The 23134-nt window shown below is 39.9% G+C and overlaps 4 protein-coding genes, 1 long non-coding RNA gene and 7 other non-coding genes across 12 annotated transcripts; all 12 read left to right on the forward strand.

Moving 5' to 3' along the window:
- The first annotated feature begins 1218 nt into the window (after positions 1 to 1218).
- On the forward strand, positions 1219 to 3046 carry LOC114827097 (F-box/FBD/LRR-repeat protein At2g26030-like). Its single transcript, XM_029108726.1, has 3 exons — positions 1219 to 2508; positions 2649 to 2841; positions 2976 to 3046. Exons 1-3 carry the CDS (start codon positions 1219 to 1221, stop codon positions 3044 to 3046), a joined length of 1554 nt encoding a protein of 517 aa, XP_028964559.1.
- Positions 3047 to 4202: 1156 nt separating this feature from the next.
- LOC103442886 (F-box/FBD/LRR-repeat protein At1g16930-like) lies at positions 4203 to 5952 on the forward strand. Its single transcript, XM_008381678.2, has 2 exons — positions 4203 to 5636; positions 5764 to 5952. The coding sequence occupies exons 1-2, from the start codon at positions 4203 to 4205 to the stop codon at positions 5950 to 5952; spliced, it is 1623 nt and encodes a 540-aa protein (XP_008379900.2).
- A 216-nt stretch (positions 5953 to 6168) lies between these two features.
- On the forward strand, positions 6169 to 8176 carry LOC103442542 (putative pentatricopeptide repeat-containing protein At1g03510). Its single transcript, XM_008381343.4, has one exon. The coding sequence runs from the start codon at positions 6329 to 6331 to the stop codon at positions 7619 to 7621; it is 1293 nt and encodes a 430-aa protein (XP_008379565.1). The 5' UTR covers positions 6169 to 6328; the 3' UTR covers positions 7622 to 8176.
- Positions 8177 to 9003: 827 nt separating this feature from the next.
- LOC103442887 (uncharacterized) lies at positions 9004 to 16077 on the forward strand. Its single transcript, XM_008381679.4, has 2 exons — positions 9004 to 9465; positions 15207 to 16077. The coding sequence occupies exons 1-2, from the start codon at positions 9117 to 9119 to the stop codon at positions 15896 to 15898; spliced, it is 1041 nt and encodes a 346-aa protein (XP_008379901.3). The 5' UTR covers positions 9004 to 9116; the 3' UTR covers positions 15899 to 16077.
- A 1625-nt stretch (positions 16078 to 17702) lies between these two features.
- LOC114826945 (uncharacterized) lies at positions 17703 to 19861 on the forward strand. Its single transcript, XR_011571512.1, has 2 exons — positions 17703 to 18125; positions 19476 to 19861. It is a non-coding gene; the product is annotated as an uncharacterized lncRNA (long non-coding RNA).
- Positions 17840 to 17985, forward strand: LOC114827228 (small nucleolar RNA snoR134). Its single transcript, XR_003776446.1, has one exon. It is a non-coding gene; the product is annotated as a small nucleolar RNA snoR134 (small nucleolar RNA).
- Positions 18226 to 18314, forward strand: LOC114827226 (small nucleolar RNA U36a). The gene has a single exon (XR_003776444.1). It is a non-coding gene; the product is annotated as a small nucleolar RNA U36a (small nucleolar RNA).
- Positions 18372 to 18464, forward strand: LOC114827196 (small nucleolar RNA Z223). Its single transcript, XR_003776417.1, has one exon. It is a non-coding gene; the product is annotated as a small nucleolar RNA Z223 (small nucleolar RNA).
- LOC139188310 (small nucleolar RNA Z278) lies at positions 18523 to 18636 on the forward strand. The gene has a single exon (XR_011571678.1). It is a non-coding gene; the product is annotated as a small nucleolar RNA Z278 (small nucleolar RNA).
- On the forward strand, positions 18782 to 18896 carry LOC114827206 (small nucleolar RNA Z278). The gene has a single exon (XR_003776424.1). It is a non-coding gene; the product is annotated as a small nucleolar RNA Z278 (small nucleolar RNA).
- LOC114827218 (small nucleolar RNA snoR97) lies at positions 19188 to 19295 on the forward strand. Its single transcript, XR_003776436.1, has one exon. It is a non-coding gene; the product is annotated as a small nucleolar RNA snoR97 (small nucleolar RNA).
- A 2206-nt stretch (positions 19862 to 22067) lies between the features above and the next one.
- LOC114827217 (small nucleolar RNA snoR97) lies at positions 22068 to 22176 on the forward strand. The gene has a single exon (XR_003776435.1). It is a non-coding gene; the product is annotated as a small nucleolar RNA snoR97 (small nucleolar RNA).
- The last annotated feature ends 958 nt before the right edge of the window (positions 22177 to 23134 follow it).

The following is a 23134-nucleotide window of genomic DNA, read 5'->3' on the forward strand; positions in this document are numbered from 1 at the left end:
AATAGCAAAATAGTTCCACAAGAATTCAAACACAGGCCATGTACAAGAAGATTGAAGGCCTACACCACTAGCGCTGGTATGGTAATTATTATTATCTTGCACATTTAAGTATATATTATGTATCTGTTTAAATGTAAAGAAAATTTGCGGCCCTTCCGAATCAGGGGCCTGTGTGATGGCACATTTTGCACACCCTCAGGGCCGGCTCTGACCAGTTTCTATTTTATTTAGGCCGACCCTCCTTTACAAAGAGAGAATAAAAAGAACAAAGAAGGACATTAATTTTTACGCTCTCTTCTCAACTAGTCTATTTGCTTTGTTCTTTGATTCTCCATTTCGTAAGGCTTCGAAAAAGGAAGAAGTGCATGAGAAAAAAGAGTGCGCAAACTTCAATTTCCATTAACAAAGATTGGCCTTTTTTCCTTTTGGACCAACACCATGATGAAATTGGGGTTCCATATAAGCCCTTAGCTAGCCTTGTCTGTCACCACTATCCACACTTATTCAACTTTCAACATGCCCCCACACATGTGACTAATTTTCAAGCCCACACGTGGACAACAAGTGGGTGATGCGTGAGCACGTGTGGAATTCTTAACTATGTCCCTCGAAAATATGGATTTCAGTAACTTGGAATTCTTAACTCTTTAACTTCATGTGCGTTATGAAACGTAAAAATTTCAATTTCGACCCCTCAAATCCTAGGAGTTTTTAGGTGTCACAAATAGAAGTCATAATACTGTGAGTTTTAACTTAATCCCGAATCCCGTTGCTTTCTTTTCGTAAATAATGGCCTAACCACTATTGAAACCATTTTCTTTTTCTATTAGGATTTGGCGATGCATCAGATGATTAACTCTGTACCTTCTCCTGCATCCAAAAGGATTACTTATTGATTGTATTGTATTTATTTCTTATTCCGCCATAGAAAACCAAAGGAGAGTTGTTTCCGATTAGGAACAGGAGTTGAAAACGATTGGTCTGTTAAAAATTGGCCTTTTTGGAAGAGAGTAGGAAAAGCCTTCTGGTTATCATTATAGAAGCTTTGCTTCTTCTTTTCTGTCTTCGCAATTTTACACCCTTCCATCCTTCTTCTTACTCATCAGGTTTCTCAATGTGTTTTTGTTTCTACTAAAATCGCACAATATCAGTTTACTCAGTGTCCTCTTGTTTTGATCTGATCACTACGAGCGCCGTTTTGCAAAAAGAGACGCCAATATGATTAAGAGAAAAGCCGAAGCTTGTAACGATATCAGAATCATAAATAAAAAGACCAAAAGCCAGGATCAGAATCATGACATTCAAAACCAACATGGTACTGCCGTGGTCACACGCGAGTTCGAATTACCCGACCTTGTTGTCTCCCAAGTTCTCCTTCTCCTCCCCACCAAACTCGCTGTTCGGGCCAGCATTCTTTCCAGGCAATGGGAACGAGTGTGGTCTTCGATCCCAGTCTTAGTTTTCAATGAGTATGAGGAGCCAGGCAGTGATTGGCACACCCTCGAGCACAAATTGTTCATTGACTTCTTGAAAAAGTGCTTGAAGCGTCGCGAGAAAGATAAATACACCGTGGACAAGCTTACGCTTCACATGAGGTATGGCGGAGGGAGAGGAAGCACGGCTATCATAGATAAGTGGACGAGTTTTGCTGTTGAGAGAAACATTAAAGAGATAGACATCATTCTTAAGAGAAAACTTGGCCCTGATAAAAATGCCATACACAAATTATCGCAAACCATTCTCAATGCAAAGTCTTTAACTACACTAAATTTAGAGAATGTGAGAATAGTGGACAATATGAGTTGTATAAGCCTTCCGTCTTTGGAATCTATGTCCCTCACGACCGTAGTGTTGAGTAAACTTGGATTCATCCAACTAATTTCTGGGTGCCCTTCCATTGAGTATTTGTCATTAAATCAATGTAGATTAAAGGATGATGTGAAGATTTCGAGTTTGAGCATCAAATCCTTGAAAGTTGTTCAATGTAGCATCGTGGGAATGGAAATTGAAGCTATGAATCTCGAATATTTTTTAAGTTGCTACACGTCCATGAGCAAAATCAATATTGCCTCTTGTCAAACACTTAGAAATCTGAACTTCTCTGATAGATGCTTGGAAGGTGCCTGGTTTGAACATGGCCTTGATTCAAGATTTCCACTCTTGGAGAGTTTAACAATGAATAACTGCATCATCTCATCGTCAATCATTAACGTCGATAATCAGCAGCTGAAACACATTGCACTTTATGGATACGACAAAAATGTAGCAAAGGTCACGCTTAGTACTCCAAATCTACTTTCTTTCGAGCTCAGTACTGCAGGTTATTTGTCTTCAGCTCAATTCGGTACTTTGGTGTCCAACTTTTCTATCAGTGCTCCAAAGTTGTTAGAGGCTATGATCATCATCAACTTCGATCCGATCGTCGATTCTTATTCGTCTTCCATGAGAAAATTTCTTGGGAACTTTGATTGCTCTAGAAAATTAAATCTTTCCGTTAATGCCGCTCAGGTATTCTATTTATGCAAGCATGCAGGCTCTTTATGAGTAAATTTTCTGTTCATATATATATATGTTATTCCAAATTCCGCATTTGTATTGTGATTGATTGATTTCTAATTTTGTTTATTCTTTTTTCTGGATTGTTTTAGGCTCTTATATTTTCGGAAGAAACCAGAAAGACATGCCAGCCACCGTTACCTACTGTCGAGCATCTTGAGGTACAAACATATTCTTCAGCAGACGTGAAAGAGGAGGACTTGGGGAGCTCCTTGGAGTGGTTGGCACCATCTGTGGATAGTCTACGCGTCACTGTGTATGAAGAAAATGAAACCTTTACACATGGTTAATTAATAGTAGTGTAAAATTTAGAACTGTAACAATTGATTTACCAAGTTGGATTATCAGATGAGTGCATTGTGCTTGCTTATTTTACTTCACAATCGTTAGAATGATTGAACGTTTTTGGTTTTCTGAAGCGAAACTTATGAAGGCAGATGCTTTGAGCTATGTCGGGTTAAATTGCAGGGATGACTCATCCGAATTATAGGCTGTTTGAATGAGAGATTTTAAATTTTCATTAAACTAAGGCTAATTTGTTAGGAACGTATTACAAAAACTAAAGGTGACTTAAAAATAACTAAACGCCATACATTCAGAGAACTTTCAATTTACATTTTGAATGGTGTCATTTGAATGTCTTTTTGCACTTGTAGTGCTTTAGTAGTTGTTTTGTAGTTCTTGCATAGTTCATTGGTAAATGAGTACTTTTAATCCGGGAAAAAAAATTTAACAAGAAATAAAAGTGGCAAAGCCAAAATCCTACTTCCGTGGTTCCGCATCCGCGCGCTGGGAGAAATTTTTCAGTGTGCCAAGAGTATGGGCTATGTAAAAGAAAAAATTCCAACTAATTGTATTATTACACTATTAGACCAAGTCGTGATTCTGTTGCAGTCAAACACCACTTGAAGTGTTTAAGTTAATTTGTAATTCTTATCTCATAAGAGGTTGGGTGAGTCTAGGACTTGTTTCAAACGTTTGTTGTATGGTCATAGATTCTGTAACTTTCTTTGCGTTTCTGTTTGCGTTTTGAATTTCAAATACTCCATGTAAATAGGGTTTATCAAACCCTGGATGGAATCTTCAACTTAATATAAATACATGCACCCGACTGTTGAATGAGTATGCAATTGAAGTGAAACACTCAGTTCCTTAAGTTTTAATGTGCATTGGGCCGTGTTCCCGGTACACTGAAAAATCTCTTTTGTCCTGGCCCGCAAGTTGAGGCGGATGTGGTTTCTGATTTTCCTATACAGCATAGAACTCTACAACTCTTTTTTTATTTATTTATATTTATATTTATTGCAATGCCTAATTTTAGGGTTTAGGGAAGACATATTCCTACATATAATAGGAGTTCCAATTCCATTGCATTTTTTTTCACTAGGATTCTTCCATGGTAGAGGAATTAACTCTGGAAAACAACTTCTGAATCCAAAAGGAAAGTGCTTACCTAAAAAGAAAAGGAATCAAAGGAGATTGGGACGTTGATTGCTTAGCAAGCAATTGACCTTGTGGTTATAAAAGTGTACTATTCAAGCTTTTAGAGACAATATTAATTCTCTGTTAAAATTGCAGATACATATTGTTGTCTCTCTTGTTCTCTAAATTCATTGATTGATCACTACATGTTATATATGTCTATGATGACTACGAAACGAAAAGTCGCAGACTGCGATACAAGCGCAGCCATTATCAAAAAGATCAAACGGCACGATGAAGGTACGTCCATGAAGAGTACTAAGAAAAGAAAAACTGAAGATTTTGATACCAGCGCAAACGTAATAAAAAAGATCAAAAGTCATGATCAAGATCAAGGTGATACTCAAAGCCAAGAGTGTGATGCCCTGGCCGTGGACAGGTACGGACCTGAATTACCTGAGTCTGCTATCTACCATATTCTCCTACTCCTCCCCACCAAACTTGCTGTTCGGGCCAGCATTCTTTCCAAGCAATGGAGACGCGTGTGGTCTTTCTCCTCCCTCCCGGTCTTAAATTTCGACGAGGATCTGCAGCTGTTTGAATGTGAGTACACACCCGACAGGAAAAAGTTCCTCCAGTTCCTTCACAGATGTTTGAAGTGCCGTGAGAATGATGAACAAGACCTAAACATATTCAGGCTTCGAATGAGGTACTCTGGAGGTGCCGATATCATAAACAAGTGGTTGAATTTTGCGGCTGAGAAAAACGTTAAAGAGTTAGAAATCATCCTCAAAAGAAAACGTGGTGACAGAAGCATATCCTACTGCTTACCGTGGGCTATCCTCAATGCACAATTTTTAACCACTCTAAGTTTGGAGAATGTGAGAATAAAATACAACATTGGTTCTATAAGCCTTCCTTCCGTGAAAACTATGACCCTCAAAAAAATGAATTTGGGTTACAACACTGACAGGGGATTTGTCCGGTTATTTTCCGGGTGCTCTTCTCTCGAGTCTCTGTCATTAATTTTATGTCCGTTATTTCTTTGCAAAATTTCGAGCTCAAGCCTCAAATCCTTGCAAGTTATTTGGTGTTCGAAAGTGGTGAGATTCAAAGTTGAAGCTACAAATCTCGAATCATATAGATTTTGTAGCGGTGATTCAAGTACTGTGCACATAGATGGACACCTCGACATTGCCTCTTGTCGATCGCTTAGAAATCTGGAGTTCTTTGATACAAATCTTTCAGGTGAAGGGTTTGAAGATGACCTAAGTCTAAGGTTTCCCCTTCTTGAGAGTTTGACGTTATACAAATGCAGCAACTGGTCATCGGATACAATTCAAGTCAGTAATCCGCTTCTGAAACGCCTTGCATTTTGTGGGCGCAATGCCTGCGCTACAAACGTCAAAATTAATACTCCAAATCTAGCTTTTTTTGCTTTTAGTACTGGATATTTGCCTCCTGATCAATTAAGTGCCTTTGTGTCCAAATTTTCTCTGACTGCTCCCAACTTATTGGAGGCTAACATCAACTTCAACTTCACAGAGAGAGATTTTTCTCCTCTCAGAAAGTTTCTTGAGAAGTGCTTCCCTCGTTTCAGCACAAACAGAACGTTAGATTGCTCAAGGAAAATGTGCCTGTCCCTTAACGAAGCTGAGGTATTTACGCATGCATGCTCGATTATGATTTAAGTGTTATTCCAAATTCTGCATAGTGCATATACATATTCATCCTAGATTCCTATATGTTACCGATTGGTTTCTATTTTTCTTTTGAATGTTTCAGGCTCTTATTTTTCCAGAAGAAACGAGAAAGACATGTCTTCCGCCATTACCAATTCTCGACGATCTTGAGGTAGCAGTAGATTCTTCAACGGAGGTGAGCGATGATGTCTTGAGGGATTCCTTGCAATGGATGGCACCAAATCTTCAGAGTCTATATGTCAATGAAACAAAAATCTTTTCTTCGCTATAAAGAAGCCCACGTCAAACCAGAGCTCCAGGCGGCCCCAACCATAAGCGCGAAGAGGCTCACCAATCATTGCGTGTTTGTTATCTTTGATGTTAGAAGACAGTCAGGTTATGTAACAAGTTTTTCTCTTCATCGTGAAAAAATCAAGGACTCATGGATTTTTAACTCACAAACCGAAACTCTAATTGAGCTAAATTTCAGCAATTTTTTTAGATGTAATCGAAACACAGTGAGACACACGACGTGTAATAATATAAATAAACGACATGTTGATACGCTCCACTCCACCTAAATCAGGGAACAAAACTATACCGAACTTGCTTGTTTAATGCCAAATACTTAATATTGATGTTGTTTGATTCCCAAAGCTCAAACCACCATGGGGTCCTACAACCATTCAAACTTCCAACGGTTGCTTTCTTTCACCAAGCTCTTAACCTCCTACGTCAGCCAAGGCCGTCATGACAAAGCCCTTTCGCTCTTCCACCACATGCAGACCTCACTGGCCCTTTCTCTCGACCCCCATGTTTTCTCTCTTGTTCTCAAGTCCTGCTCCGCCGTCCACCGCCCGCAACTCGGCGTCTCCGTCCATGCCCATGTCACCAAATCTTCCATCCTATCAAACCCATTTGTGGCTTCCGCTCTCGTCGACATGTATGGCAAGTGCGTGTCATTGTCGACCGCACGCAACCTGTTTGATGAAATTCCTCACAGGAACGTTGTTGTGTGGAATGCTATTGTATCGGTTTATACGCGTAACGGTAATGTGTTTGGTGCTTTGAGATTGTTTGACGCAATGGATGTTGAACCTGATGTGTCAACTTTTAATACCATTATATCTGGGATGTCGGGATTGGATGATGGGTCGTTTAAGGCTGTCGAGTTCTATAGGAAAATGACAGTGCGTGGATGGAAACCGGATTTAATAACACTGCTTGCTCTGTTACGTGCTTTTGTTGGTGTAGCGGCTTTAAGGTTTATTAAGGAAATTCATGGTTATGATGTGAGAAATGAGATTGACTCGCATTCCCAATTGAGTAGTGGCCTAGTTGAGGCCTACGGGCGTTGTGGTTGTCTCACAAATGCGTGTAATCTGTTCCGCTATATGAAAAAAAAGGATGTGGTTGCATGGAGTAGTCTGATATCTGCGTATGCACTTCATGGGGAGGCAAGAGCTGCATTGGAAATTTTCCGTGAGATGGAATTGGCGAAAGTAGAGCCTGATGAGATTACTTTTCTTGCAGTACTGAAGGCTTGCAGCCATGCTGAAGGATTAGCAGATGAAGTACTGCATTATTTTGGTCGGATGCGTGAGGATTATGGTGTGCAAGCAAATAGTGATCACTATTCTTGTTTAGTAGATGTTCTGAGCAGAGCAGGGAGGTTGCATGAGGCATATGAGGTCATAAGGAAAATGCCGGTGAAGGTTACCGTTAAAGCTTGGGGTGCTCTTCTTTCAGCATGTAGAACTTACGGAGACTTGGAGCTTGCTGAGATTGCAGGGAAAGCTCTGTCCGAAATTGAGCCTGATAATCCTGCCAATTATTTACTATTGGCAAGAATATATTCTGGCTTAGGAAGGCACGAGGAAGCGGAACAAATGAGAAGGGAAATGAAAAAGAAGGGAGTGAAGGCATCATCTGGAACTAGTTGGGTGCTTTATCAAGACTAGTATCAGGTGTTGGAAAGTTATCCGGTTTCGCCTACTGCGAATAGCTTTCTTTTCGCCTGTTAAATATCAGGCCAAAAAATTTAATTGATAGCTAAAAGGGGTTCACTTCTGAAGGCATAATAATTCAAAACAATGCAGCAGATTGTAATGTTGAGCAGTGGAAAATAATGCAGTACTTTGGGGCGCTAATCTACGACATTAATGGAGAAGCCGCATTTTTGGGAGAGATCAGATGATGAGGAAGGAATTTCTTTTCGAACCAGTGGCAAGCTTCAAGATGCCTTCAGAGATGCCTTGCTCACAAACATGCCCAAAGACACATATACATTATTCTCATTCCCTCTTAATTTTCTGTTTTGACTGAATTTTGAAGACGGTGAAGAGCGAAGATGCATTGAGTTGCTTTAGGCACCAGGATGTATATGTAAAAATATATTCTTGAGTTATTTTGGACTGCGTGGATGAAGCACGCACGCTGTTACATCGATCTAAAACAAGTGTCTTTGTCAAGAATTGTTCATCACTTTTTCACTACTGAATTTCTGAATGACTCAACTCAACATAGTGTCTGAGCTGCCTTGTTGAATCAAGGGCTTTCATCTCGTCTTAGAATTGTTTTCACCAATGTGTTCGTACATATCAGGTATCATCCCTAACAACGTAAGAGCCCTTGACTCAATGCATTTGGGATTTAGAACAACTGCGTTGCAAATTCTAATTTTGGAAAACAAAAATTTGCACAAGAGTTAATCTTCAGCATCACATAGTTAATTGTGTGTGATCGCCAAATAAGAAGCTGTCACGGCCCAGATGAACCAAAACAAGTAGACATTATTGCGTTCATTAGATATACCATGTGGCAATGACACTAGCATTTCTAGCCTATGATTTAACGGAATTGGATCGCTTTGGACCTTAGTGTCCGGAGCCTAGAGATCAATTCATCTGGACCGCACAAATTCAATCCAACGATCCCCATTAACTCATTTTCCTAGCCCACCACACAAAACCAACGGCTTTGATTTCTTTTACACACCAATCAGCAGCCCAAATGATTTGATTTCTAAGCTTCGGACACTAAGGTACAGAACGGATCCAATTCCATGATTTAACCCTTGTAATTCAATGATGTTGACTGCTCTACTGAAGTTTTTCTCCTAAGATATAATTTTGGAATATTTTTTTTTACTTTATGTATATGGTGTACCTTGTTTATATTTTTCATGTTTAATTTATTCAATCTAAATGCTATAAATTACGAGAAAAAAAAAGAGCGGAAATTGCTTCCATTTTCTCTCGGTGTCTTAGTGGGCCGGACCTAATAGTATGTGGCATGGGTCAATTGTGAAGTTTTTTGGGGCTATAATACAAAAAAGTCCAAATCTTTTCCTTCTCAAAGAACAAAAGTCCAAACCTTCAAAACCCAAAACACCTAATTCTGCAGCTCCATCGCTGCTACCGATAATGGCAGCAAACCCTCTCTAAATCCCAAGCCATGGCGACTTCCATTCCCACCATCTCCGCTCCAACCCCCTCCATTCTCAGACTCAAAGTCGCTTCTTTTTCTCCCCCCAGAATCCGACCTCATATCCAAACAATCCCTTTTCGCAATTCACCCAAATTCCAATGTTTGAACCCAATACAAGCTCAGAAATTTCCTGGATTTTCCGGGAAAACAAATGGGTTTTTGTTTGATAGAAAGTTGAGGGTTTGTGCGAGTGCGAAAAATGAGGGTGTTGATGCAGCTGAGGAGGAGAGTAAAGGGGAGAGTACTATGCCTGAGAGGTTCAGGTACTTGACCAAGGAAGCTCCTGACCCTCCTGTTAGGTGGCCTTGGCTTGTAGGTAAACTGTTCTCCTCTCTTTCTTCTTCTTTTTACTATCTGTTTGGTTGCTGAGAAAATGTTGGTAATGAAGGAGAGAAAACAGAGAAAGTTTGAGTATTTGGGATTGTTGTCAATTACAGTGCCCTTTGAGCGCGTAGAATATCGTTTTGATTAAGGAACTTGCTTTCATGTATAAATACAGCTTGTTTGGTTAATTTCTTGTTAGAAATTATATTGAAATTTTTTACCAGGACTTTCCTCAAATTTAGAAATGTTTGATGCATATGTGAAGAAAATTGTATGAATTTGTCACCAACAACAACAACAACAACAACAAAGCCTTTTCCCACTAAGTGGGGTCGGCTATATGAATCCTAGAACGCCATTGCGCTCGGTTTTGTGTCATGTCCTCCGTTAGATCCAAGTACTCAAGTCTTTTCTTAGGGTCTCTTCCAAAGTTTTCCTAGGTCTTCCTCTACCCCTTCGGCCCTGAACCTCTGTCCCGTAGTCACATTTTTGAACCGAAGCGTCAGTAGGCCTTCTTTGCACATGTCCAAACCACCGGAACCGATTTTCTCTCATATTTCCTTCAATTTTGGCTACTCCTACTTTACCTCGGATAACCTCATTCCCAATCTTATCCTTTCTCGTGTGCCCATACATCCCACGAAGCATCCTCATCTCCGCTACACCCATTTTGTGTACGTTGATGCTTCACTGCCCAACATTCTGTGTCATACAACATCGCTGGCCTTATTGCCGTCCTATAAAATTTTCCCTTGAGTTTCAGTGACCTACGACGGTCACACAACACGCCGGATGCACTCTTACACTTCATCCATCCAGCTTGTATTCTATGGTTGAGATCTCCATCTAATTCTCCGTTCTCTTGCAAGATAGATCCTAGGTAGCGAAAACGGTCACTTTTTGTGATCTTCGCTAGATTGCTCCGGTCATTAGTGTGGATAAGTATATAAATGGATAGAGATAGGAAAGCAAACACAAGATGTACGTGGTTCACCCAGATTGGCTACGTCCACGGAATAGAGGAGTTCTCATTAATTGTGAAGGGTTTACACAAAAGCAAACACAAGATGTACGTGGTTCACCCAGATTGGCTACGTCCACGGAATAGAGGAGTTCTCATTAATAGTAAAGGGTTTACACAAGTACATAGGTTCAAGCTCTCCTTTAGTGAGTACAAGTGAATGATTTAGTACAAATGACATTAGGAAATATTGTGGGAGAATGATCTCGTAGCCACGAAACTTCTAAGTACCGGAGTGTGGTATCGTCTTGACTTGCCTTATCTGTCTCATAGGTAGATGTGGCATCTTCTCTGGAAGTACTCTTCCTCCATCCAGGGGTGGTATCTGTAACTGGTGGAGATGCACAAGGTAATGTATCAATTTCACTTGAAGCTTACTTGTAGTTTCATGCTTGGTCAAGCGCGATACAAACCATGTAGTAGGAGTCCCCCAAGTCGCCGAGCTAGGGGATCTGCTGAAAGAGGTGACAGACAAGGTAAACAATCAGAGCTCCGGCTGATTGTTCACATTCTCCCTATCTTGCAGGCAGCATGAAGGATAAAGAGAAGAAAAATGAGGAGAGATGATATGGGATACTTTTGCTTTTGAAGAAGTAACTTTCCACAGGCTTATTCTTGAACTGGGCTGGAGGGTTTTCTGGTTTCCTCCAGAGTATAAGGCCGACTGAAGAATTTGAGGGTCAAAACAAGTCCATCAAATCTAGAGTACGTTCGACCCTGCTGATATGGGATACTTTTGCTTTTGACAAAGTAGTGGATGTATCGGCACGTGTGCTGTTACGCTTGTCTCCACATGCTTCCTTGTATCCTTCTCACTTGCCCTATTTGTTCCTCAGGCAGATGCGGTATCTTCCCTGGAAGCATAAGATGTTGAAGATGAGTACTCGAGAGCAATGCCAGGTAAGTAATCAGGTAAGGGGTTCCAGGCAGTCAGTTCCTGGCTGGAAGCTTGATTCCAAGTGCTGACTGATTGCTCTCTTTCTCCTTGTCTTGCAGGTAAGAACAAGGCCAAAGGAAAAGACAGGGAAAAAGCATGATATGGGATACTCTTGCTTTTAACCCTGATGATATGAGATATTCTTGCTCTAGTATAGCTTGTTTACAGAGGTATTATCGGGGGGAAAGAAAGCTGAATATTTCGAAAGGCTTCGTTGGGAGTGCCCTCTCAGATAAGAGAAAGGGTTGAGCATTTTTGCAGGTCTGCCTGTCCGTTAGGGATGGAGGTCGACATATATAGGAGTCTCCCTAACATCAAGTAATAATGCTATTCCTTTACCCTGCTTGGTTATAGCACGGTAGTGGGAGCTGCCAGCTTCACATGTTTTAACTCTGTCAAAGCACTTTGAAAAAGTGGTCTGTGGTATCTGGAAAGCTGATGTTGCGTGTGAAGATTACAGACAAGCTTTATCCAAGGAGATCCAGCTCTTGAAGTTGGGAAAGTGGTGCCTCTTCGATTTTCGAACAAGCTATCGGGGATCTGGCTCTTGAGATTCGGAGAACGATGCCTCTTCGATTTTTGAGAAAGCAATCCTGCTGGGGGTCTGGCTCTCGAGATTCGGAGAGCGGTGTCTCTTCGATTTTTGAGAAAGTAATCATGTTGGGAGTCTGGCTCTCGAGATTCGGAGGGCGGTGCCTCCTCGATTTTGGAGCAAGCAATCTTGTTGGGAGTGTTTTCTCGAATGTGAGTAAAGGTTGGACGTGTTTGCTAGTCTACCTTGCCACGAAGCACAGAGGTTGACACACAGGGACTTTCCAATTATCCAGCAGTGGTACTGTTCCTTTACCCTCTCTTCGATTTTTGAGAAAGTAATCATGTTGGGAGTCTGGCTCTCGAGATTCGGAAGGCGGTGCCTCTTCGATTTTGGAGCAAGCAATCTTGTTGGGAGTGTTTTCTCGAATGTGAGTAAAGGTTGGGCATGTTTGCTAGTCTACCTTGCCACGAAGCACAAAGGTTGACACACAGGGACTTTCCAATTATCCAGCAGTGGTACTGTTCCTTTACCCTCTCTTCGATTTTTGAGAAAGTAATCATGTTGGGAGTCTGGCTCTCGAGATTCGGAGAGCGGTGGCTCTTCAATTTTGGAGCAAGCAATCTTGTTGGGAGTGTTTTCTCGAATGTGAGTACAGTTTGGGCATGTTTGCTAGTCTACCTTGCCACAAAGCACAGAGGTTGACACACCGGGACTTTCCAATTATCCAGCAGTGGTACTGTTCCTTTACCCTTGTGGGTAATAATATGGTAGCTAGACCTTCAAAATTTATGTGTTTAAACTTTGTTAGTGTTGTTTCTTTGCAATTCTTTTACCCTTCTTGGTCAGAGCGATGTAGTGGGAGCTGCAAGCTTCACGTGTCTCAACTTTGTCAGAGAACTTTGGCAAAGTTATTTGTGGTACCCATGAGCTACTGTTGCGTGTGGGAAGTGGGTGATTGAACAGTACGATTCATGTGCTTTCTACTTCGTCAGAAATCTTCGACAGAATGCCCATAATTTCCGCAAAGCTGAGTGTGCGTGTGACAGGTGCTGACAAGGCTGGAAAAGTAGGTGCCTCTTCGATTTCTGAGAGCGGCCCTCGTGGTCTCTGATCATCCCAGCTTTTGAGAAAGCAAGCCTCTTTGATTTCTGAGATCGGCCTTCGTGGTCTTTGAGCAGCCCAGCTTTTGAGAAAGCAAACGCCTCTTCGATTTCTGAGATCGACCCTCGTGGTCTCTGAGCAGCCCAGTTTTTTAGAAAGCAAACACCTCTTCGATTTCTGAGCAGGCGCCTCTTCGATTTCTGAAGCTTCGTCGAGTGCAGATTTTTATAGGGGCTGACATTAAGTTCCAAAGCACACTTGAATATCCACCAGTAGAAGCTCCATTCTTGCACTTCTAAGATCTTGATTTGTCCGACCTCTTCTCTCTTCAACACCTTTGAAAATGTCTGGCCCCTCCGACCGTCGTTTTGACTTGAACCTTGTTGAAGAGGCAGCCCCGCCTTCTCCAGACAACATATGGCGCCCATCCTTCGTCTCCCCTACTGGTCCTCTTACCGTTGGGGATTCCGTGATGAAGAATGATATGACCGCTGCGGTAGTGGCCAGGAACCTTCTCACTCCCAAAGATAACAGACTACTTTCCAAACGGTCTGATGAGTTGGCTGTTAAGGATTCTCTGGCTCTCAGTGTTCAGTGTGCAGGTTCTGTGTCTAATATGGCCCAACGCCTATTTGCTCGAACCCGCCAAGTTGAATCATTGGCGGCTGAAGTGATGAGTCTCAAACAGGAGATTAGAGGGCTCAAGCATGAGAATAAACAGTTGCACCGGCTCGCACATGACTATGCTACAAACATGAAGAGGAAGCTTGACCAGATGAAGGAATCTGATGGTCAGGTTTTACTTGATCATCAGAGATTTGTGGGTTTGTTCCAAAGGCATTTATTGCCTTCGTCTTCTGGGGCTATACCGCGTAATGAAGCTCCAAATGATCAACCTCTGATGCCTCATTCTTCTAGGGTTTTGTCCAGTACTGAGGCTCCGAATGATCCTCCTCCGGTGCCTTCTCTTTCTGGGGCTCTACCGACTGCTGAGACTTCTCCTAAGCAACCTTTGTGAAGGCTCCCTCTTGTTTGTTTATTTTGACTCAAGTATATGTACATATTTGTAACTTATCGGGGATATCAATAAATAAGCTTTCCTTCATTTCAACGTATTGTGTTAAATACACCAAAGCCTTCTTCGCTAAGTTCTTTGAATTTTCTTTTGTTGAAGCTTGTATGTTGAAGCTTTGTGAGTGGAGCATATAGGTTGAGGTAGTGTTCCCTTAATTTCCCGAGTGAGGAAAACTTCTTGGTTGGAGACTTGGAAAATCCAAGTCACTGAGTGGGATCGGCTATATGAATCTTAGAACGCCATTGTGTTCTGTCCTGTGTCATGTCCTCCGTTAGATCCAAGTACTCTAAGTCTTTTCTTAGGGTCTCTTCCAAAGTTTTCCTAGGTCTTCCTCTGCCCCTTCGGCCCTGAACCTCTGTCCCATAGTCGCATCTTCTAATCGGAGTGTCAGTAGGCCTTCTTTGCACATGTCTAATCGGAGCGTCAGTAGGCCTTCTTGAATTTGTCACCAGCATCTGGAAAATGAGCTATCAGGTTGTAATAAGTGTAGGCATTACAATGTGTTTGAAAAGAAGGGTTCTTCGGCTAATTTGAGTATTCTCATAGTTTTAATTTCCGTCTGATTGGGCATATCATTAGGGACTAAATCTTCACACGATGTAACACAATTAAGTTTTTTGATTTATGAGATGGTGGGAGATGATTTAGACTAGTGCTCTGATTAATGTTTCTTAGTTCTTCATGCTTAACAGTATTCTCTCGCACAAATGGTTTTTCATTGCGATTGTATGAGTATAGAACGATTTGGTGAATCGGGGATGCTTATAAAATTTAGAAACTAGTTGGGAGAGGTAATGTATTGGTTTTAGACTATTTAGTTCCTGATACATGCACGCATCCGTGGTATTATAAAACGTATTCTCATTATAACTTTTTGAAGCCTCAATGGAAGCTCAAACAAATTGTTTTATAATTTATTTGCCGGTTGAGGATTGCACATATTAGTTTTACAACCAGGGCAACTTGATTTTCTTAACTTTCTCAAAATACTTCTCTGCGAATACAAATTGCACTATAAAATAGCTTATGCAGCTGACTAAATACTATATTCATTGATCGTGCAGCATTGGTGTTCCTTATCTACGCATGGAGAGCTGTCTTGCTGGAATTAGCTAACTGGAGAAAGGCTGCAGTGGGCGTTGTCAGTTTTGTGGGATACCTCTTGAAACTTATCCTGGCCCTAATCTTCCATTTCATTGGTGATCCCATTACTTCTGTGATCAGATTCGTAGAAACAACACTCTATGCCATACGCGCTTTCTACTCTGGCATAGTGGCATACGCTCCAATTCCAGAGTTGACAACAGTGATCATACTGGCATCCATTGTTCTTGCTATCGCAGAAGCTGTTGTTCCAAACGCCGTAAACTGTCAACCCTTTCTTCTCACAGCATCTGGCATAGTAGCCTATGCAGCAGTGGCAGGTTACATCTCAGAGCCTTTCTTCTGGACGATTCTATTGGGGTTCTACGGTTACTCACGATTAGTTAAAAAGAGGGATGATGTTACATCCGCATTGCCTGCAGCAGCTGTGATGGCTGCCATAGGAGAACCATGGGTTAGAGTTTTGGTAATCGCATCTTATCTGGCCTTGGCCATTTTTCACCACTCAAAGAAGGTATCAGAGAAAAAGGAGGAAATTGTAGTGACTAATAGGAAGCTTCCAATGCCCTTGCTCGGTGCAGGCTTAGCCATTGGAATTCGCCTTGCTGCTAAGTGGGCCGGGTACCGGCATTTGACATGGATGATAGTATGAACGCTAAGAATACCATTATATGCCTGTTCGACTGCAAAGGCAGTGGCATTGTGCCTTCTATGTCATCTCTCTGTAATTTCGATCGGCGTAGTGATCCTGTTTTGTTTTTCCTATTTTTGACTTCAATGTTTCATATCGGTTTACTAGAATTCAATTCAGTGATTCATCAACGTCAGAAATTTCGAGTGGCTAGGCTTCCATACAATTCAATCTGAAAATGTTTCTTGCAGAATTCGATTTTTCTGTCTTCTCATCTATGGATATTCGCAAAGGAAAATACTTGGCTCGTTATGTAGTTTTAGCCGAGTTCAGTTTTGGTACCTATAGTTTTGTCAAAACAAATTAATCCTTTGTAGTTTACCAACTATTACAATTTAAAGACAATAGCAAGTTGTCGATTTCTTCATCATAAGTTGCTCGCGAGTGAAGGACTCATAGTGAGGGAAAATTAGACTTCATTGAAGTGTAAAAATGCCACACGCAAGCCTCTCACGTGTTGATCTTGTACAAGTCGCGGAATTACGTTATTGTCCCTGAATTGCAAATTCGCAAAGAAAAATGCTAGCAACTTTTGCACTAACTTAATGACATATGTGTTTTCTTATACAAAAATGAAGACATTTAGTTCCTTTAAAATAATATTTTTTGTTTTCCATGTTTAACTCTTAGTCAAAAGTCTTAAATTTTTTGTTTTTTGTGTAAACAAATGATACATAATATTTTGAAAAGTGAAAAAATGCAAATGCAAAAGGTTTCTATCACTCTCCATTTGCAAAATGAGTTTTAAAAGGACCAAAACGCAACGACCGAAACTGAGAGGACCGAAATGGAACTTCGTTAAAACTACAGGAACAAAAATCATAGAAATGTGTCACTCGTATTGATGATATTTATCTTCACTTGAAAGTTGAAAGTGAGAGATCTTAAGTTCGAATCTGATGATGGCGGATTACCAAATTAGTATGCTTATTGTGTGATTTAGCCGAACTTTTATTCCCCGTATCAAAATATTGATATACTAAAAAAATAATAATAATAATAGAGGGGTAAAATGGTAATAAGAAGCCTATGAGACCAATGAATCACGAAACGACGCCGTTAGCACCGTAACAAGTGTGAAGAAAAAGCCCTAGGGTTTCTGTAGGGCTTTGGATGCCTATATAAACCAGCCTCTATGATTTTTGTCCCTGAATTGCAAATTCGCAAAGAAAAATGCTAGCAACTTTTGCACTAACTTAATGACATATGTGTTTTCTTATACAAAAATGAAGACATTTAGTTCCTTTAAAATAATATTTTTTGTTTTCCATGTTTAACTCTTAGTCAAAAGTCTTAAATTTTTTGTTTTTTGTGTAAACAAATGATACATAATATTTTGAAAAGTGAAAAAATGCAAATGCAAAAGGTTTCTATCACTCTCCATTTGCAAAATGAGTTTTAAAAGGACCAAAACGCAACGACCGAAACTGAGAGGACCGAAATGGAACTTCGTTAAAACTACAGGAACAAAAATCATAGAAATGTGTCACTCGTATTGATGATATTTATCTTCACTTGAAAGTTGAAAGTGAGAGATCTTAAGTTCGAATCTGATGATGGCGGATTACCAAATTAGTATGCTTATTGTGTGATTTAGCCGAACTTTTATTCCCCGTATCAAAATATTGATATACTAAAAAAATAATAATAATAATAGAGGGGTAAAATGGTAATAAGAAGCCTATGAGACCAATGAATCACGAAACGACGCCGTTAGCACCGTAACAAGTGTGAAGAAAAAGCCCTAGGGTTTCTGTAGGGCTTTGGATGCCTATATAAACAACACCAACCCACCCGCTTCCTCTTCATACTCTCCAGCCTCTATCCAAGCTTTCGCAGAATTCCCCCAATTCATACAGTAGAAACCCTAATCTCTAATTTGTGCAATTTCCAGTTTTAACCACGCACGATGCACCCCGGGCTTCTCTGAGAGTACTTTCACTGAAGAAGAAAGCCCCAATGGTCGTGCTAAAACGTCGCCGTCAAGTGTTGCAGTTTAGCCTCGCTTTACTCCACGGCTTTTCTGTGTCAAATCGACCGCCACATCTCCCACAAAAACCCTAAATCTTTTCATCAATTTTCAGTAGCGTACGATCCGATGCGCCTCGACACACCTTAAGCCTGTTTTTGAACAATCTCCGAAAACAGAGCTAGTCATGGAGGCGCAGATCCTATTGCGGTGTCAAACGTGGGGGTTTTTCTCTTCTCATAGTTTTGCCTCTAAAAACGTCCGCTAAATTTTCAGAATTTCGATCTGTTATGTATTTTGATATTGTTTTGTGAAATTTTGGCGATGATTACAAATTATCCGCGCTTCTGAGAGCAATCGATGAAGTAGAATGTGATAATCAATGGTTGAATTTCTTGATATGAGCCATTTAAGTTTTTGATTTGCTGATTTGGGTCGGTGATATTTTTGGGTTTTGTTGATTAATGTTGGCGGTGATGACTAAATTTTACAGCTTTATGCCAGTTCTGCTTCAGAAAATTCGTGATTGAGAGAGCTGTTTCATACTCTGAGCCTTCAGTTTATTAATTTGATTTTGTTTTTCTTTAGTGTTTTGGATTTCTGTGTTTTTGGTGGTGCCGATGACGATTCAATCCGCTTGTTTGAGGTGCAGTGGAATTGAGACCCTGTTTACAGGGAGAACCCCTCAGTGACACTGCATTCATATGAATTCAATGGATTTAGCTGAGGTTTTAATCTTACTTACCCTCCTTGTAAAATGTTTTTGTGTTACTTGTTTGGTTTGTTGTCTGTCTATGATTAGATTTGTTGTTTGGTATGTTATTAATTGATTGTGATTGGTGTGTTAAATTTTGGTGATGTCTTCTTGTCCTTTGGCCTGTGATGATTCAATCCGCTTTTTTGAGGTGTAGTGGAGCTGAGACCTTGTTTACAAGGAGAACCCCTCGGCGAAGCTACATTGCATATGAAATCAATGGATTTAACTGAGGTTTTAAGTCTTCATTACTGCATCAAAATCCATTGTTTCTGTGCTAATGGCTTGGTTTGCTGAATAATGTTTATTATTTTGTTAGGATTAAGTATTGTTTAGGCGTCAATGATGTTACAATCCAACGTGTTTGAGGAGTAGCGGAAGTGAGAACCTGCTTTTGTGCAGGTCGAACCTACTCGTGGAAACTACATCCCTTGACAGAAACGATGTAGCTGAGGCATTGCAGTCATATGGTTTTGTTATGTATTGTGTTTAATTGTTGGTTTTGAGTTTCAACTATACCCTTATCCTTTTTCGATCAGGTGAAGGGTCTGAAATAACTCATAAATTAGAGTGTTGTCATCAGCATCATCTTGTGTTACTGGTCAAGACTGGAGTTAAACAACAACACTACATCTAATTGCACTAATTTTGTTTCATTTATTTTTTGATTTGTGTTAAATTTTATCTAATTTTTTGTTGGAATTGACTCTTGTGATGAATTGATATGTATGCTCAATAGCTGCTGCTGTATACTTCTATTAACTGAATTGGGGTTAAGTAATTAATATAGTGATAATAATTTCTATAACCTACAGGCCTCACCCTGTCTCCATTGGGGAGTACCCTAAAAAAAGGAACCCTTCCTCTCCCAGCGTTTTCGGGTACGTCCGTGAATTCTCTTTGTCAATGGTTTTGGTTTTTGAATTGTTCCCAGCTGATCTTTTTGTTGTTGGAGGATTTAGATTTTGTAGTGAGTAATTAGTTTGCAGGAGTACCAAGTGGTACAAACAAGCATGGAAACAAGAGGATGATTGGTGGAGAAAATGGCGCGTGGAAATCATGACCTTGGATTCGTCATGTGTGGATGGGTTTATGTTGTACAATCTTTTGACTGGAATTCAGACCAAAAACAGACATGTAATTGTAAATGAATGTTGTTGTAAGCTGTGTGGAAAATTGGAATTTGAAAATTATCAACGTATCTCTGTTTTTGTATCAATTTTAGTTGGTAAAACTTGTATGATTATTAACATCAGTTAAGCTCAAAACCTCTTGAACCGAGGGATTCATGCTCGTAGCCTCATTGAATAACACATGAAATAACTCTTTGAAATAACAGTAATACTGTTATTTGTGTCAATGTTCAAGCTCTTTCCCTACATTGAATTTAATGGATTTAACAGAGGTCTTAATCATAATTACCGTCCCAGTCAAATGTTTTTGTTCAATTGTTTGGTTTGTTGTCTAAGATTAGATTAGTTGTTTGTTATGTTGTTAATTGATTGTGATTGTTGTGGCCTGTGATGATTCAATCCGCCTTTTATAGGTGTAGTGGAGCTGAGACCTTGTACATTTAATTCGACACCAGTGGTTTTTAATTCGACATCAGTCAATCCATGTCGGTTTAAACTGACGCTAACTAAGTACCCATATTTAAATCGACGCCAACTAAGTACCCATATTTAAACCCCTCACTTTCCCATTTCATCTGTGCTTTCATTTCTCCCCCAATTTCAGTCTTTCTTCTTCTCCTTCCCCATTTCATCTGTGCGTCCCTTTCTTCCTCCTTTTCAGTTTTTCCTCTTCTCCTTCCCGATTTGCTATGGATCACCATTTTGAAGATCAACATTTTGAGGAACTCCAATCTGAACATTGTCTACAGGGGAAAGCTCGACAACGGCCGCTTAATCGCCGTTAAGCGATTCAACAAGCTCGCCTCGTCGGACAATTGCCAATTCCTAGTCCGTTAAACTCAACCCTCCCTCCACTTTTCAACATTTTGATAAATCTCAGTCCTAGATTTTTGTTTTCAGAAAAAATAAGGAAAGATTGAATCTTTTTTGTTTGCAGGAGGAGGCGAGGGTGGCGCTGTATCTTGCTCAGGCTCTTGACTATTGCAGCAGCAAAGGTCGTGCCTTGTACTATGATCTCAATGCCTACAGGGTTTTGTTTGATTAGGGAGGTTATAAAGTCTTCTGCTTTTCGAATTGGATTGAATTTTTTGGGGGTTAATCTGTTTGTTTGTTTGTTTGTTTGTTTTTTTGTTGTTATAATCGAGTAGAAGGGAATGCAACACAAGGACTTTCCGCGAGGATGTGAATCGCATGTTTATCTGTTTTTATTATTTACCATTTGGGTTTTTGATTTTGTACACAGGATGGTAATCCCAGGTTGTCAGGCTTTAGTCCAAAAGCGTTTATCCTTTAATTAACAGACATTTAACGAAAAAATTACTTTTGGACTAAATTTGCTAACGGACTAGCACCATGAGGGTTTAAATCCTAATTTTTTTACCATGAGGGCTATCTTCCGATTACCTTGTCACCACAAGGACCATTTATCCGATTAGGCCTAAAATTGTTTGTTTTTTCATTGACATATGGTGAGATTTATTTTTATATATTTTTTTTTTAATTATTATTAATTAAAAATGGAAAAATAATTTTTTTATTATTAATATATTTGGTGTCGCTTATGGACGACATCAGCTAAGTATTTTATTTATCGAGATGGAAGGTAATGTCGGTAACGACCGACAGTAGCTCGACTATTTTATTTATTTAACTGAGGTGATGTCGGTTTGGACCGACAGTAAGTGTGATATTTTAATTGCTTTTTTGTTAGTTAATGTCGGTTTGGACCGCCATTATATCAGATTTCCATGTCGCTTTTAAGCGACGTAAGCACCGATGTCGCTTTTAAGCGATGCTGTTATTCTTTTTTATTTTATAATACTTTCCTTCTTGGTGGCGGATTAAGGGGGATAAGCGACGCTAGTACCCTTTTTGTGACGGTCGTATTGGAGTCGGTTTCACCATGCGACATTGCACGATTTAATGTCGGATTTTTACCAAAAATCCAACAGTAAGTGGTGTTTTTTGTCGGTTTTATAGTGCCACTGATATCCCCTTTTGTAGTAGTGTTTTTTTGTGCTAATTGCTTGTTTTGTTGATTAGGGTTTATTGTTTTGTTAGGATTAAGGAATGTTTAGGTAGGTGTCAGTGATGTTACAATCCAACGTGTTTGAGGCGTAGCGGAAGCGAGAACCTGCATTTGTGCAGGTAGAACCTACTCATGGAAACTACATCCCTTGACAGAAACGATGTAGCTGAGGCATTGGAGTTTTATGTTTTTGTTGTGCATTGTGCTTAAATGTTAGGTTTTGAGTTTCAACTATACCCTTATCCTTTTTCGATCAGGCAAAGGGTCTGAAATAACTCATAAATTAGAGTGTTGTCATCAGCTTCATCTTGTGTTTACTGATCAAGACTGGAGTTAAACAACAACACTACATCTAATCGCACTAATTTTGTTTCTTTTATTTTTTTGATTCATTTTAAATAGATTTTTTTAGCCAAAATGATTCCGAGATTTGCTTAACTTCTCACTTTTGTTTTTGAGATTTGAAATCAATAGAAGAGAGTGAAAAAATATGTTAAATAAGGATTAAAATAACAAAATTACCCTTAATATAATAAACAATAGGAGAAAATGATTTGACAAAAATTAGGAGCATTTTGTCATTTTATTCATATGTTATTGAGATTTTTTATGTAATGATCAAAATGATTGATTGTGGACAAATTTAAAGATCAATTTTATTGATTTCAAATTTCAAAGATCAAAGTGAAGAATTATACAAATAATTTCTAAAACTTGACGGCACTATCCTGTCTCTACTAGGGAGTACCCTAAAAAAGGAACCTTTCCTCTCCCCAGCCACATGGACCCCTTCCTACCTGTTGTTCCTAGCGGTTCCGGGCCGAGCTGGAGTTAAAAAAATAGGCAGGTAAATTCCTGTTATCTTTTTTCGTTGGAGGATTTAGATTGTGTAGTGATTAATTACTTTGCAGGAGAATCCAGTGGTACAAACAAGGATCGAAACAAGAAGATGATTGTTGGAGAAAATGGCATGGGGAAATCATTACCAGTTGTTCAAATTCCTTATGATCTGCAACTGAAACAAGTTCTTGCTAATGGTAAAAATGGAGCTTTGAATGTCGGGGCTATTCTTATTTTACTTGAGGGGTTTGAATTAGCCCCTCTCGGTAAGGTAGAGTGGTTCGCTTGAGTTGCCCAACCGCCCCTTAGCCCGATGCTCATGACGTGCTACGGAATCTCCACCGTGCCGTGGTGTAACACCCACCCCCATTTATAAAATTATATTTGTGTAATTTCCCCTAAATATTTCTGAATCTATCAATTTCATCATATTTGTCTACCAAATCAGGATCCAAAGCCTTGGATTCTTTTC

Source organism: Malus domestica, chromosome 09 (assembly GCF_042453785.1).
Source record: "Malus domestica chromosome 09, GDT2T_hap1".
In the NCBI taxonomy this organism is placed as follows: Eukaryota; Viridiplantae; Streptophyta; class Magnoliopsida; order Rosales; family Rosaceae; genus Malus; species Malus domestica.